This window comes from Bombina bombina, chromosome 5 (assembly GCF_027579735.1).
Source record: "Bombina bombina isolate aBomBom1 chromosome 5, aBomBom1.pri, whole genome shotgun sequence".
Classification (NCBI taxonomy): domain Eukaryota; kingdom Metazoa; phylum Chordata; class Amphibia; order Anura; family Bombinatoridae; genus Bombina; species Bombina bombina.
This window is the reverse complement of record NC_069503.1, coordinates 629,181,146-629,198,813: the sequence shown is the minus strand read 5'-3', so window position 1 is coordinate 629,198,813 and position 17,668 is coordinate 629,181,146. Positions and strand designations below refer to the sequence as shown.

General features: G+C 38.5%; 1 protein-coding gene across 1 annotated transcript in view; it reads left to right on the top strand.

Moving 5' to 3' along the window:
• Positions 1-17,668, top strand: part of LOC128659456 (uncharacterized) — a 162,128-nt gene that overhangs the window by 99,526 nt on the left and 44,934 nt on the right. Inside the window, exons 4-5 of the mRNA XM_053713080.1 lie at positions 13,503-13,633; positions 15,769-15,928. Of these exons, the coding sequence (XP_053569055.1) occupies positions 13,503-13,633; positions 15,769-15,928 (291 nt within the window). The remainder of the gene's footprint in view (positions 1-13,502; positions 13,634-15,768; positions 15,929-17,668) is intronic.

Here is a 17,668-nt window from a genome sequence, read left to right as displayed (position 1 = left end):
CCAAAGCAAGTAGTCAGACCGGCCAGAATCAGGAACAAGAAGAACAGTAGAGTCAGGAACAAGCCAGGGATCAGGAACCAGGAGGGACGTCAGACAGCCAGGTAATACACAGGAACTGGAACTCTCACAAACAGGTCTAAGACAACGCAATAATAAGTGATGACATTACAATTCTGAGACTGCAACCTGTCTCACATGGATGATGTACACCAGTCTGGCCATAAAAGGGCATGCAGGAAATGAGCAGCATCACACACTATGCACCAGAGTCAGTAAGAGAGGTGAGTAAAATGGCTGCCAGCAGCACATGGCAAACAAAGCAGGGAAAAATCCCTGGCAGTACCCTCCCCTCAATGAGCCCTCCCCCACGGGAGGACAAAAGGCTTATTGGGGAAACAGGCATGGAAGGCACGGAGGAGGGCAGGAGCATGAACATCAGAGGAGGGAACCCATGAACGCTCCTCCAGACCGTAACCCCTCCAGTGAACAAAATACTGTACGTGGCCCCTGGACATACTAGAGTCAATAATGCTGCTGACCTCATATTCTTCATGGTTGTCAACAAAGATAGGACGGGGACGAGGCAACACAGTGGTAAACCGATTACAAACCAATGGTTTCAAGAGGGAGACATGAAAAACATTGGAGATGCGCATTGCAGGAGGAAGGTACAGAGCGTACAGGATTGACCCATCGGAGTATTCGAAAAGGACCAACATAACAGGGAGCCAGTTTATTGGAAGGCACATGAAGGTTCAATATGCGGGAGGACAGCCAAACCCTGTCACCAACCTGGTAGGAAGGTGCGGGCAGACGCCTATGATCAGCCTGGAACTTTTGGCGCTGCATAGAACGATGAAGGCAATCCTGAATCTTCACCCACGTGGAACGGAGTTGCCGTAGATGCTCTTCCAAAGCCGGAATACCCTGAGACATGAATGAATCGGGCAACAAGGATGGTTGAAACCCATAATTCGCCATGAACAGGGATAACTTGGAGGAAGCATTAATAGCACTATTACGAGCAAACTCTGCCCAAGGTAACAGTTCAGACCAATTATTGTGGTGATATGAGATATAGCAGCGGAGGAACTGTTCCAGAGCTTGATTAGACCGTTCTGCAGCCCTATTGGATTGAGGGTGATATGCCGAGGAGAAGGAAAGCTGGATCCCCATTTGAGCACAAAAGAAACGCCAAAATCTGGAGACAAACTGGCTACCCCGGTCCGACACTATCTCCTTGGGTAACCCATGTAAACAGAAGACCTCCCCAGCAAAAATTGAAGCAAGCTCCTGAGCGGTAGGCAGATTCTTCAAGGGAATGCAATGTGACATTTTAGAAAAACGTTTAACCACCATAAGGATAACAGTATTGCCATTGGAAACAGGGAGCTCGACAATGAAGTCCATGGAAAGATGTGTCCAAGGATGCTCACCATTAGCAATAGGTTGAAGAAGACCCACAGGAAGACGTTGAGAAGTCTTATTCTGTGCACAAACTGAGCAGGAAGCAACATACACAGCAACATCAGAATGAAGTCCTGGCCACCAGAATTGTCAAGTGACAGACCAAATCATTTGGTTCTTGCCTGGATGACCTGCGGCTTTAGGATAGTGGTAAGTTTGCAAAAGTTTAGTTAGAAGATTCTCAGGAACAAAACAATTACCACTAGGTTTCTCAGGAGGTGCATTGGTTTGTACAGCCAGGATCTCCTCCCCCAAGGGAGAAGTCAAATTAGTACGTATGGTAGCCAAAATATGGTCAGGAGGTATAACTGGAGTAGGTACAGACTTGGACAGAGGTGAAAATTGTCGAGAGAGGACATCAGCCCTAACATTCTTACTACCAGGCAGGTAGGAGACCACATAATTAAACCGAGACAAAAATAGCGCCCATCTGTCGGGGCGACAAACGTTTTGCTTCAGATAGATAAGTTAAATTCTTGTGGTCAGTAAGAATGAGCACTGGTACGCTAGTACCCTCGAGAAGATGCCTCCATTCCTTGAGTGCCAAAATTATGGCCAGTAATTCCCTGTCGCCAATTTCATAATTGCACTACGCTGGATACAATTTCTTAGAGAAGAAACCGCACGGATGCAAGGAACCATCAGGCATAGGACGTTGAGACAAGAGAGCACCTACTCCAGTCTCAGATGCATCGACTTCAAGAACGAAAGGCAAGGCAGGGTTAGGATGAGACAGAATTGGAGCGGCAGCAAAGGCAGTCTTAAGACTATCAAAGGCCTTAATGGCAGTAGGTGACCAATAGAGTGGATCATTCTCTTTACGGGTCATGTCTGTGATAGGTTTGACCAAGGAAGAAAAGTTTTTAATAAACTTTCTATAGTAATTGGTGAACCCCAAAAAACGTTGAATAGACTGAAGACCAACTGGGCGAGGCCACTGCAGAACTGCAGACAACTTGTCAGGATCCATGGAGAACCCTGCAACGCAGATAGCATAACTTAGGAAGGTTACTTGAGTCTGATGGAACTCACATTTCTCGAGTTTACAAAACAGGCCGTTCTCACATAGTCTCTGAAGAACCCGTGTAACATCAGAACGATGAGCCTCAAGCGTGGGTGAGTGTATGAGGATGTCGTCTAAATACACCACAACATACTGTTGCAACATATCTCATAGGACATCATTGATAAATTCCTGGAAAACAGAAGGAGCATTACATAGGCCAAAGGGCATTACAAGATACTCATAATGCCCACTCCTGGTGTTAAATACTGTTTTCCATTCGTGGACCTCCTTGATCCTAACGAGATTGTACGCTCATCTCAAATCAAGTTTAGAAAAGACTGTAGCTCCCTTGAGACAGTCAAAGAGTTCCGTAATGAGTGGAATAGGGTGAGCATTCTTAATGGTAAGACGATTAAGACCCCTCCCTATAATCGATGCATGGTCTTAACTTGCCACCCTTTTTCTTCACAAAGAAGAAGCCAGCCCCTGCAGGAGAGCAGGATTTGCGGATTATCCCCCGCGACAGAGCATCGTCAACATACTCCTCCATAGTACAATTCTCCGCAACAAACAGAGGGTAAACCCAGCCCCAAGGAGAAATAGCTCCGGGTTGCAGGTCTATGGCACAATTGTAAGACCGGTGAGGAGGCAACGTACCGGCACGCACCTTGTCAAAAATGTCTAGGAACTCTTGGTACTCCTCTGGCAATTGAGATACCGAAGAAGTGCACAAGACTTTAACTGGTTTCCGAAGACAAGTGGAAATACATTGCGGAGACCAAGACAAATTTCGGACCTGCGTCAGTCGAGACTGGGATTGTGTTTTTGGAGCTAGGGATAACCCAGAACAACTGGAAAATGCGGAGAATTTATCACCTGGAACTGGAGGGTTTCAAAATGGAGAGCCCCAACAGCCATGGATAACGGAGCGGTCTCATGAGTAACGAGTGTGGACTGAAGGGGCTTGCCATCAATGGCCCCAATAGCAAGCGGAACGGACCGAGGCAAAACAGGATTGGAGTGCTTTGATACAAAAGCACTGTCAATGAAATAGCCCGCAGCACCGCAGTCAACAAGAGCCTGGGTGACTATGGAGGAGTCCACCCAGGAAAGGACAACCATGACCAAAGGTTTCTCCTTAAGCGGTTCCGGGGACGAGGATAAACCACCCAAGGTCTGTCCCCGACAGGACCTTAGGCATGAGCGTCTTTCCGGCCGTGTAGGACAAGACATCAAAAGGTGGCCCTGTAACCCACAATAGAGGCAGAGCCCCTCCCTCCTCCTAAAGGCCCTGTCCGCCGCAGAGAGACACGGGAACCCCAACTGCATCGGCTCAGCAGTACCTGGTGACTCTGGACCAGGAGGCATGGGAGGAGAGGGAGGCATAGGTGGGAACAAACATGTAGGAGACAACGAAACAGGAGGCTTCCGCAAGCGCTCCTTGAAAGAGGACCTCTCTCTGAGTCTGATGTCAATTAGGATAAAAAAAGAAACCAAAACCTTGAGATCCTCTGGTAAATCTCTGGCAGCAACTTTGTCTTTAATCACATCAGAGAGCCCATGAAAGAAGGCGGCAACAAGGGCTTCATTGTTCCAACCTACCTCTGCGACAAGCGTACACAATGGCATAATGAGCAACAGATCTCGTACCTTGCTGAATAGACATGAGTCGTTTAGCAGCAGAGGAGGAGCGAGCCGGAACATCAAATACCCTTCGAAAGGAGGCCACAAATGCAAGGTAATTTGAAATCACAGGTTTATTAGTCTCCCACAAGGGATTAGCCCAGGCAAGAGCTGTGTCAGAGAGTAACGAGATGAGAAATCCCACCTTAGCTCTGTCAGAGGGAAATGCCTGAGGTAACATCTTAAAGTAAATGCCCACCTGGTTCAAAAACCCTCTGCACTGAATAGGATCACTTCCATATCGCTGAGGTAGAGGTTCAGAACTGGACATGCTCCTGGTAGGACTAGGTGCAGCAGTAGAAACAGGAGCAGCCATAACTTGCGGAACACTTTGGCCCAAATATGCAGTGCGAGTCAGCAGGGTTTGCAGGGCTAGTGCAAATTGATCCAAGCGGTGATCCTGTTCATCCATCCTGGAAATGATGGTAGGTAAAGGTGGATTATTAGCACCATCAGGATTCATGGCCCTTGCATAATGTCAGGGTGCCAGGAATCAGACTGAGATAAGAAGTGCAAAAATAATCACACCTTTATTAATAGCAAAAAATAATAAAAAGTCCACATGTCAAATAACAAGCCAGGAGTCAAAACCAGAGCTGGTAGTCAGGCGAGCCGAGTCAGGAGCCAAAACGAGTAGTCAGACGAGCCGGAATTAGAAACAAGGAGAACAGCAGAGTCAGGAACAAGCCAGAGATCAGGAACCAGGACAGACGTCAGACAGCCAGGTAATACACAGGAACTGGAACTCTCACAAACAGGTCTGAGACAACGCAAGGGCAAAACATACTGAACAGAGACCCTTTAAATAATAAGTGTTGACATCACAATTCTGAGACTGCAACCTGTCTCACATGGATGATGTACACCAGTCTGGCCATAAAAGGGCATGCAGGAAATGAGCAGCATCACACACTATGCACCAGAGTCAGCAAGAGAGGTGAGTAAAATGGCTGCCAGCAGCACATGGCAAACAAAGCAGGGAAAAAACCCTGACATGCAATCAGCCAATAGGATTGAGATTTCATCCTATTGGCTGATCCAATCAACCAATAGGATTGAGCTTGCATTCTATTGGCTATTCCAATCAGCCAATAGAATGCGAGCTCAGTTGGGAAAAAGCTGAATAGCAACGAGATTGATGACAGTTAGTTAACAACAGTCCGCTGCTCATCGCCGCGTACTTGGTGCGCTGCTTTTTGACAGCTTTTTTTATAAATAAGGAGAGCGTATTCAGGTCCGTGGCCGCAATGTTAGGCGATGTTAGGCGAGCGTATTGGTCCCGGCAAATGCAGCACAGTTGACGGCTTGATAATTCTGCCTCAAGGTGTCTATGAAGGAGGGGAAATGTTTTTGTTTTTTTCTCTCCCAGTAAACTTTTATAACAACCAGCATAAGGACACAATAGGAGGTAATCATTCCCTACATATTTAAAAGGTTAGTTAGATAGACATGTTGCTAGATCTACTACCAGCGGCCAGGGTAGTGGAGAAATAAAAGGCATACAGATAATATTTCATGCTTGATCTCCCCATGCTTAGAATTTTTTGTGCTTCCATTTTCATATACATAAAGGACCACAACCTAAAAATCCCCTTTCTTATTAAGTCCTACATAGATATTTAGAAATTTAAAGAGCTAGCCCTTCAAGCTTTACTTAAACATATACGCTGTTAATGATACCTTGATAAGTCTACTCCGCATTTTATCTTTATCAACTCATTTGTTTTATCTTAGTTATAGTTGACTTAACCATGTTAGATGTCTGATATGATGTCTGAGATGCACCCCAAATTTCCTTGCACCTCTCTTCAACATCCACATTTGCCATCTATTCAGAGTTAAGAAAGTTTGTGTCGCTTTCTCCTATTTCTTGAAATATCTCACTTATGATCAGATGATGCTGGTTTATTTGTCTAATAGTTTATTTTAATCTACATCATTTGTGCATTATTTGTTATCTTCCAATAATAGTCCTTAAGCATGATCAAGGGTTTATGAGCAGCCCAATATGTTGCAGATACAAGGTATATCTAAAATAAAAAATCTTGAGGTTTCAGATGTACTCAAACTCATGATGTGGAATATATGTCATTGTCATTACGTATTTGTATTAATTTTTTAAATGGTATGTAAATTTATATTTCTTTATTCTGTATGCTTAAAAGGAATGGTAAAGTCCAAATTAAACTTTCATGATTCAGATAGGGCATGTAATTTAAAACAACTTTCTATTTTACTTTTATAATCAAATTTGCTTTGTTCTCTTCATATTCTTAGTTGAAAGCTAAACCTAGGAAGGCTCATATGCTAATTTCTAAGCCCTTGAAGGCCTCCTCTTATATGAATGCATTTAACAGTGTTTCACAGCTAGAGGGTGTTAGTTTGTGTTTCATATAAATAACATTGTGCTCAGACACATGGAGTTATTTAAGAGTCAGCACTAATTGAGACCCATTTATCAAGCTCCGAACGAACCGCTGCTCCCTAACCCTGTCCGCCTGCTCTGATGAGGCGGACAGGAATCGCCACAATTCAACCCGATCGAGTACGATCGGGTTGATTGACACCTCCCTGCTGGCGGGCGATTGGCCGCGAGTCTGCAGGGGGCGGCATTGCACCAGCAGCTCTTGTGAGCTGCTGGGGCAATGCTGAATGCGGAGAGCGTATTGCTCTCCGCATTCAGCGATGTCTGTCGGATCTGATCCGCACTGTCGGATCAGGTCCGACAGAAATTTGATAATAGGCCTCATTGCCTTTAATGCAAGTATGTCAAAAGATCTGAGATAAGGAGACAGTCTGCAGAAGCTTAGATACAAGGTAATTACAGAGGTACAAAGTATATTTCTATAACAGTGTTGGTTATGAAAAACTGGGGAGTGGTAAATAAAGGGATTATCTATCTTTTTAAACAATAAAAATTTTGGTGTTTACTATACCTTTAATTACCTCAATAAAAATAAATAAATGAATAGAACATTTTTTTTCTATGTAAAGAACATTGGAATGTAAAATATTTATAACTAGCTTTGGGTTAGTTTGCATATTACAAGTTGACATTAAATTGATTGCGAGAGAGAAAGCCGACTCCTGCTAACTTCAGGACTTCAGATATCACTATTGCGCTAACTTCTACTTTCTATAGACTTCAATGGAGAGCGCAAACTGGAACAAAAACTTAACACTTATTGTTCGCTTGTGAACCCGACAGGAGTTATGAATATTTTACATTTTAATGTTGTTCACATAGAAGAAAATGTTCTATTTATTTTTAAAGGGACAGTCTGCACCAGAGTATTTATTGTTATAAAAGATAGACAATCCCTTTATTACCCATTCCCTAGTTTTGCATAAATATTAATACAGTTTTTACCTCTGTGATTCTCGTGCATCTAATCCTCTGCAAACTGCCCCTTATTTCAGTTCTTTTGACAGACTTGCATTTTAGCCAATCAGTGCTGGCTCCTAGGAACTCCACATGCGTGAGCACAATGTTATCTATATGAAACACATGAACTAACACCTTCTAGTGGTGAAAAACTGTCAGAATGCCCTGAGATGAGGGGCGGCCTTCAAGGGCTTAGAAATTAGTAAATTAACCTTCTAGATTTAGCTTTCAACTAAGAATACCAAGAGAACAAAGCAAAATTGGTGATAGATATACATTTGAAATTTTTTTAAATGAAATGCCCTATCTGAATAATGAAAGTTTGTTTTGGACTAGACTGTCACTTAAAATATATATTTCTAGCTATATCTAATGTATTTTTTGTAAAATATATATATCTAAAAAAAAAAATATATATATATATATATAAATATACACATATATATATATATATATATACGTATGTATATATATATATATATATATATATATATATATATATATATATATATATATATATATATATATATATATATATATATATATATACACAGTCATGGACAAAAATATTGGCACCACTGCTTTTCTATCAGATAATGCACCACTTCGCCTAGAAAATTGTTGCAATTACAAATGTTTAGGCATTCTCATGTTTATTTATTTTGTTTATATTGGTATGACACAAAAAAGTGGAGAGAAAAAAAGCCAAATCTGACACATTCCATGCAAAACTCCAAAAATGGACTGGACACCCTCAATTTAATATTTGGTAGCACACCGATTGGAAAAAATAACTGAAATCCATCGCTTCCTTTAATCATCAATGAGTTTCTTATACCTCTCTACTGGAATTTTGGACCACTCTTCTTTCTCCAACTGCTCCAGGTCTCTCAGATTTCCAACTGCTGTGTTGAGATCTCTCCACAGGTGCTCTATAGCATTGAGATCTGGACTCATTGCTGGCCAGTTCAGTACTCTCTAGCGCTTTGTGTTAAAACATTTCTGGGTGCTTTTTGACGTGTGCTTTGGGTCATTGTCCTGCTTTAAGACCCATGACCTCTGACGGAGATCCAACTTTCTGACACTGGGCCCTTCATTGCACCACAGAATTCTTTGGTAATCTTCAGATTTCATAATGCCATGCACACAGTCAAGACATCCAGTGCCTGAAGCAGCAAAGCAACCCTAAAACATCAGTGATCCTCCACAATGTTTGACTGTAGGGACCTTATTCTTCTCTTTAAAAGCCTAATTTCTTATACTGAAATCAGTAGAATGATGGGCTTTACCAAAAAGCTGTAATTTTGTTTCGTCTGTCCACAGCACATTCCCCCTAGTGTGTATAGTGTGTATACAGGGAGTGCAGAATTATTAGGCAAATGAGTATTTTGACCACATCATCCTCTTTATGCATGTTGTCTTACTCCAAGCTGTATAGGCTCGAAAGCCTACTACCAATTAAGCATATTAGTTGATGTGCATCTCTGTAATGAGAAGGGGTGTGGTCTAATGACATCAACACCCTATATCAGGTGTGCATAATTATTAGGCAACTTCCTTTCCTTTGGCAAAATGGGTCAAAAGAAGGACTTGACAGGCTCAGAAAAGTCAAAAATAGTGAGATATCTTGCAGAGGGATGCAGCACTCTTAAAATTGCAAAGCTTCTGAAGCGTGATCATCGAACAATCAAGCGTTTCATTCAAAATAGTAAACAGGGTCGCAAGAAGCGTGTGGAAAAACCAAGGCGCAAAATAACTGCCCATGAACTGAGAAAAGTCAAGCGTGCAGCTGCCAAGATGCCACTTGCCACCAGTTTGGCCATATTTCAGAGCTGCAACATCACTGGAGTGCCCAAAAGCACAAGGTGTGCAATACTCAGAGACATGGCCAAGGTAAGAAAGGCTGAAAGACGACCACCACTGAACAAGACACACAAGCTGAAACGTCAAGACTGGGCCAAGAAATATCTCAAGACTGATTTTTCTAAGGTTTTATGGACTGATGAAATGAGAGTGAGTCTTGATGGGCCAGATGGATGGGCCCGTGGCTGGATTGGAAAGGGCAGAGAGCTCCAGTCCGACTCAGACGCCAGCAAGGTGGAGGTGGAGTACTGGTTTGGGCTGGTATCATCAAAGATGAGCTTGTGGGGCCTTTTCGGATTGAGGATGGAGTCAAGCTCAACTCCCAGTCCTACTGCCAGTTTCTGGAAGACACCTTCTTCAAGCAGTGTACAGGAAGAAGTCTGCATCCTTCAAGAAAAACATGATTTTCATGCAGGACAATGCTCCATCACACGCGTCCAAGTACTCCACAGCGTGGCTGGCAAGAAAGGGTATAAAAGAAGAAAATCTAATGACATGGCCTCCTTGTTCACCTGATCTGAACCCCATTGAGAACCTGTGGTCCATCATCAAATGTGAGATTTACAAGGAGGGAAAACAGTACACCTCTCTGAACAGTGTCTGGGAGGCTGTGGTTGCTGCTGCACGCAATGTTGATGGTGAACAGATCAAAACACTGACAGAATCCATGGATGGCAGGCTTTTGAGTGTCCTTGCAAAGAAAGGTGGCTATATTGGTCACTGATTTGTTTTTGTTTTGTTTTTGAATGTCAGAAATGTATATTTGTGAATGTTGAGATGTTATATTGGTTTCACTGGTAAAAATAAATAATTGAAATGGGTATATATTTGTTTTTTGTTAAGTTGCCTAATAATTATGCACAGTAATAGTCACCTGCACACACAGATATCCCCCTAAAATAGCTATAACTAAAAACAAACTAAAAACTACTTCCAAAACTATTCAGCTTTGATATTAATGAGTTTTTTGGGTTCATTGATAACATGGTTGTTGTTCAATAATAAAATTAATCCTCAAAAATACAACTTGCCTAATAATTCTGCACTCCCTGTATATACTTTTATATATATATATATATATATATATATATATATATATATATATATATATATTTATATTTACAGTATATATATGTATCAAAATAACAAGAGTATTGCATTGAGCAATGATACTTTTTTATTGGACTAACTATACATTTATAAGATGACAAGCTTTCGGAAGAGTGTCTTTCTTCTTCAAGTCTGAAGCAATACTGACCAATTTGATGGGATTTACAGATTATATCTTAAAACACAGGCTAAAAAGACAAAGTGTTACAGAGGTCTGAATGCAGGGGGAGGAGGGGTGTCGTAAAAATCATGATGGGGGTTTAGGAGACAGGCAGATAGTGTCAGTAAAAGATTACAGGCAGGGGAAAAATATAGTTATATACAATTCACAAAGCATATACTGACATAAAGTTATATATCAACATAGAATCCATATGAATAAAGATGGGAAATTAGGTATACAGGGTATATATATATATATATATATATATATATATATATATATATAAAGACGGGGAAAGGCTATTCTTTTTTTTCAATTTATTCAAAGTGTGTCAGACATACTGAATAAATAAATAAATAAATATATATATATATATATATATATATATATATATATATATATATATATATATGTACATATTGATAGAATATTGTTACAAACACAACAAAGGGAAGTGAGCCCAGATTTGCTGGAAAAGGCAAAAATTCTATTATCTCCCAGCTGACCTTGTTGTCTATATTATAGAAAGAGGTAACTGGCTGGGAGTGTGCTTAGAGCATATTACAACATTTAAATCAAGGAAAAAACCTTATTAAAGGGACAGTTCACCCAAAAATTTTCTCCACTTTAAATTATTCCCAATGATTCTTTTTACCTGCTAGAGTGTATTAAATTGGTTACAAGTAGCTCCTTTACTCCTATTTCAGCATTTGAAATAGCCGATTTAGCCTGTGGTATAGCCACCTGTACTGAAAGTTTTGATACTGGAGTATAGGCTATTGAATAGCCTAAGTAAACACAGCCAGCAGAAGAAGTTACACTCTCAGTGGGATGCAGGATAGTTAAGCAATAAAATGATAATTGTCCATTGTTCTCTCTATGTATTGAGCTTTGGTGTTCCAGCCAAATAAAAGATAAGGAAGCAAGTGTGTGTACACAAACTTAGAACATAATGAGATCTGATATCACATTTAAGTTCAACCCATTGTAATAGGCTGTGGTTTTAAAGCACAAAATCAGCTACTTCATATGCAAAAATAAGCATGAAAATGCAATTTCTCATACATTTTATACTCTGCAGTTGGTATAACAAGTCATTTAAAATACATTAATGGAAAAACAATTTTACAGTGTACTGTCCCTTTAAGAAAATATGGAAAAGTATGCTTTTTCTACACATAAAGTATATATTTTTCCACTTAAAATTTTAACTTTTACTAGTTGTAGTTAAAAAGGCAGCATAAATAGAAGTTGTATCTAGCGTGCCAGAAAAATAGTTAAAAACACAACTTTGTAACTGTGACTTGTATAAAGTACTTCAATGTTGCTGATTTTAGGTTGTCTATCACATACAGTATGTGGAGGAGGGGAAAAATCAACGATATTAGGTAAATGTAAGAGCCTCTATTTAGGAACTGTGTCCTGTATTGCCCTATATTAGGGTAGATAAGCCACTTTTTTACACTGAATATGCTATATATCTCTTCCCCATCCTTCCCACAATATGCCCCAAATGTAGGCTGACCATATTGCCGCTTTAAGAAGGAACACATAGGAAAAATACATATGTGAGGGTTCTTATACAAAACCATGTCTTTAAACAGCCCTGACATATGTATTTTTCCTATGTGTCCCTTTTTAAAGCGGCAATATGGTCAGCCTACCCAAATGTTACAACAAATGTTACAACAACAAAAAAATATATCAATTAGTAGATAGTCTAAAATTAACAGAGTGCAGTTAAAATATGGTGCCAAGATATTTTGGTGATGTCCATGAACAGAATGATATGAGTGCTCCAGTTAGATCACATTATAGTTGTAAACGTATTAAAGGTTAGTAACAACAAAAATCTTCATATACATTAGTGGAGTTTTGTGTTATTATAACAAATTGTTAAAGGGGCACTAAATTCAAAATTAAACTTTCATGATTCAGATAGAGCGTGCAATTAAAAACAATTGCCACTTGAATTCTTTATCCTTTTGGTATCCCTTGTTGTAAAGTAAGCCTAGGTAAGGCTCAAGAGTGCATTAAAGGGACAGTATACTGTAAAATAGTTTTTCCTTTAATGTGTTTACAATTGCTTTTTTTACCAACTGCAGAGTAAAAATGTATGAAAATTTGCTTTTTAATGTTTATTTGTGTATATTAAAGCTCTTATTTTGTGTTTTGAACCCACAACCTAATAAAATGGGTTGAGCTTGTAGGTATAATCAGACCTCATTACTGTATCACATTATGTACACGTACCTGCTTCTTTATCTTATATCTGTCCATAAAACAATTACCAGTACTTGTAGAGAACAATGGAAAATCAACATTGTATTACCTTATCTCTGCTATATCCCACTGGGAGTGTAATTTCTTCTGCTGGCTGTGTTTACAAAGCTTATCTATAGTTTGGACCAGTGGCCACAAACTTTCAGAATAGGTGGGGATACCACATGCTAAATCAACTATTTCAAATGCCAATATAAGGGTAAATGAGCTACCTGTAAACAATGTAATACACTCCAACAGGTTAAGTGGATCATTGGGAACAAATTGAAGGGGAGAAATATTTTGAGTAAACTGTCCCTTTAAGTAGTGTTTGCACCAACGCTGCCAATTGCAACAAGCATAAACTGCTGCAAAAGAGTGCTACGGAAATGTGTACACTCCTTAGCCTACTTACATTTAGAAAAAAGGCCCCTTTGGATTCATGGAGGTCTGAAATATAGCTTTATAATTATTATTATTTTTTATTTAGTATCCCTTTAAATAATGTGGCACCTGCATTCCAATATTCATTATTATTGTGTTTCTCTTTTTTTATTTACTAGGTTTTGTGGATCTCAGCTGCCCTCGCCTCTCCGAGCCACATCTAATGTACTGACAGTGATTATGAGATCTGATTCATCAGTTGAACTTGATGGGATTTCAGTGCAGTTCAGCTCCATCAAATATATATCTGGTATTAGATCTTTTTTGGCCAAAGGAATTTGATCACATATTTACCATACTTTGACTATTGTATTCCAATAATTATGAAAAATATATTTGACATTTTTTTTAGTGTCGTTGTGAAAATAGATATCCATATTATACAATGAAAGCTTACAGCTCATTCCTTTAAAGGGACATTTCACAGTAATATTTATTCCTCCTTAATTAATTAATTAATTAATTAATTAATTGGTATATCAGCTGCATAGTATAAATGATAGTCATGTGCAACTGCACAGACAGAAATTTGTTTTGAACAAATCATTTGTCATTTAAAATAAATAAATATTTCCGTTTACCCAGTTTTAATCACTTGTATCATTTGGTTTTGCTGAATTTTAACAACATTATTAATTCATTAATGGAACTGTGTTAAACCTAAATTTCCTATGGGAAACATTTTCAGGGCAGCAGAGGAGAAGCTGAACAGCAGATTAAAGATAAAGTTAAATAAAGCTAAAGTAGTAGCTACTGCTAAATGCCAGCAGCAGCAACACAAAATGATTGATTATTTGTTTTTATATGTAAGCTAACATACTCACTTGAATACCGTAAATTCTTTTGCTTGAGTAGTGTAAATCTTAACATTTTAAGAATGTAAATTTTGATGCTAAAGTGCCCGGTTTTTAAAAATTTAATTAAAAACAGGGGCACTTTAATTCATCAAAATTTACATTTCACTCTTGTTGTGAAAAAAAAACTTACCTTTTAATCTTGACAGCAGCTCTAGCTTCCTCAACCCATTGCAAAGCCTCTTCCTGGGTCTAAAAATGAGGAATCCGGCTTTCTCCAATTACGGCGTTGAATCAGACACTGATTCCCCCGGGGGGAAGCCGTGATTGGAGGATGACCTATCCATCATTCCTGACATCAGAAATGGCTTGCGACGACTGGAGGAAGCTGGAGCTGCTGTCAAGTTTAAAAGTAATTTTTTTTTCACAACAAGAGTGAAATGTAAATTTTGATGAATTAAAGTGCCCTTGTTTTTAATTGAACTTTTAAAAACCGGGCACTTTAGCATCAAAATTTACATTCACTTTAACCCTTTCCCGTCTGCAGAAAAGCCCTGCTTACTTTTAGAGTAACATTTTTACCAGCATGCATGAAGTAACTATTTTGTTGCTGAAACATCTTTCATGACTTTGTTTTTTGTTAAAGGGGCTGCTTGATTTTTTATTTGAAATTAATTCAAATAATCCAGCAAACTTTGTGATTATTATTTTTATTATCTTAAAAGGACATAAAAGTCTATGCAATTAGCAGTCATCCCTTTAAGGACATAAAGGGACATTAAATACTAAATAAATGCTAGATAGAATGATGCATTCAAAGAAAATATTAGTCTGTATATGTATAGATATGTAGATATATTTTTTTTAAAGTTCCATGACAAAATAAGTGTAAAGTTTTAGTGTCTATAAAACACTGTACACTGCCATGTTGTAACTTAGGTTACCTTCTCTGTTGTGGCCAACAATTGCTATGTGTAATATAACAGTTTTCTGCACTTCCATTTCTAAGAGGAACTGAAAAGCTCACAATTTCAGAATGGAATTACAGGAAAAGTGGACAAAATAAATAATGAAAGCATATTGCAGACTTTTTTTATATATGTGATTTATCAATTTATATTTCCATCTCAAAGTGTTTAATGTCCCTTTTAAAGCAAAATCACTTACTAGTGAATTACAGACATAGTAGCTCAGGATTGGTTGGGAACACACTTGCAGCTACTCTGGAGCCAATAAGATATCAATTCATGAGAGCACACTAGTGGTGGGAAGTGAAAAGTGCCAGATGCAGCTGTGCTTTTGGTGTTGACAAACACTGTGAAGGTGACATTTTAATAGCTGCTTTAGCTTTCAAGCACTTGCAATGTCATCTTGTTATAGACTCTTATTTGTTCTACCAATTTTTATATCGATTTCATCTGCTACCAAATATGCAGATAGTTATAGCAGAGCAGTAAACGTATCACAGCTATACAAATAAAATAATTTGTTGTCAACTCTTTGTTTACAATATCAACTCTGTAAATGGCTATGTTCCTTCAAATACAAGTTGTTATCTTTTTTTTACCTATTTCTAATTATTTTTATACAGAAGGAATTCGTCTAAATGATGGAAAAAATCCATTTGAGGGCTTGGTGGAAGTAGAATACCAGGGAATGCGAGGCAGTATTTGTGCCAAGCAATGGAGTAATAAAGATGCACAAGTGGTATGTCGGCAGCTTGGCTATTCAGGCCCAGCTGTTGCTACAAGGTATGACAAGACATAAAGCATATTTTTTTTTATTTTCTCATGTTTATCAACGTTTTAAAGTAGTTTGTGAATCATTAATAAAGTCACTTTTATTTGTTAAATATTTATTTTGTATGTAGGTCTTTTGCAAGTCAATAAGTAACTTCTGATGCATAGTGTCCCTATATGTAGGCAGTATCTATCCGTCTATCTATCTATCTATCTATCTATCTATCTATCTATCTATCTATCTATCTATCCGTATACAAATACTTTAATGCTCCTTTATGTGTCAGACCAGCCAGTGTAGTAAAAGGGTCATTATACACCAAATGTTTCTTTGCATAAATGTTTTGTAGATGATTCATTTATATAGCCCATCTGGGAGTGGTTTTGTAACAATGTATAGTTTTGCTTATTTTTTAATAACATTGTGCAGATTTTCAGACTCCTAACCAAGTCCCTCAGAGGCCGATTTATTAAAGTGCGGACAGACATGATAAGATGTAGCGCATCATGTCCGCCGCACATCAATAAATGCGGACAGCATACGCTGTCAGCATTTATCATTGCACAAGCAGTTCTAGTGAACTGCTTGTTCAATGCCCCCCCTGCAGATTTTCAGCCTGTCCCTTTAATATAAAATACAAAATAGTATAACAATACCCTTTTTAATATAAAATACAAAATGGTATAACAATCTCTTATTGCTGAGTTTTTTCCTAATCCTGAGCAAATGCATTTTGAAAGGAAAGCTCACACTAAGGGCCAGATTACTAGTGGCGTGCAAACATTAACAATTCAAGGTTTATTGCGGGGGTTTGTGCTCTTCTGGCTTACTGCTTGTATTACGAGTTGAAAGTAAACGCAACTGCTTGAGTGCAATTGTGATTTACGCTAGAATGATTACCGTGACTTCAGAGCTCTGGTTAACTGTTTCGCAAAAAAAAAAAAGTTGCACAAAACAGATCAAAAATGCATTACAATATACAGTTATAATCATAATGACACTATCTGATAAAAAATATTCACAAAAAATATTGCACACAAAAGTTATAAGGGCTCAAAGACAGATGAAACCCAGCTCCCAATACACTGTGATTGAGGCCATAGTTATCACTATGCATTTATAATCATGAACATGATCATAATTTGTAAAAAGATACACAGAAACTTGTAAAAAGATACACAGAAACATACAGAGTAAAGTCATAATTTGTACATTGCTATACATAATACACAGCCTATAAATTCTAAATAGATTAAAATACAAAATATGAATGTATTAGAAACTAAGCAATAACACTTAAAATACCTTATGTGAATTCTAAAGTTAATGAAAATACAAAGTATAAAAGAGAAACATTTATGCAAATGCTGCTTTGGAGCCCTTGCAGTGTATGTTCACTGATGCAGTCTTAAAGGGACATTAAACACTGAATGCATCATTCTATTTAGCATTTATTTAAAGAAAAGATTAGTCTGAGTATAACATGTAGATGTATTTTTTAAAGTTTTATTAGCTGTTTAAATATTGACAAAATAAGTGTAAAGTTTTAGGGGCCTATTTGTCAAAGCGTCAACTGAAAATACGCTGGAATTCTGTGTCGTATTTGTCGCGAGATTGATCCACCGTAGTTATCAAAGCGTCAAGATTGGCAAATGTTAAAATTTGTGATGTAAAATACGATCCCGTGATCTCAATCTGACACAGATCGATGTGAATTGAAAACCGTGGTATTCAAGCGGAATCGTGTTCAT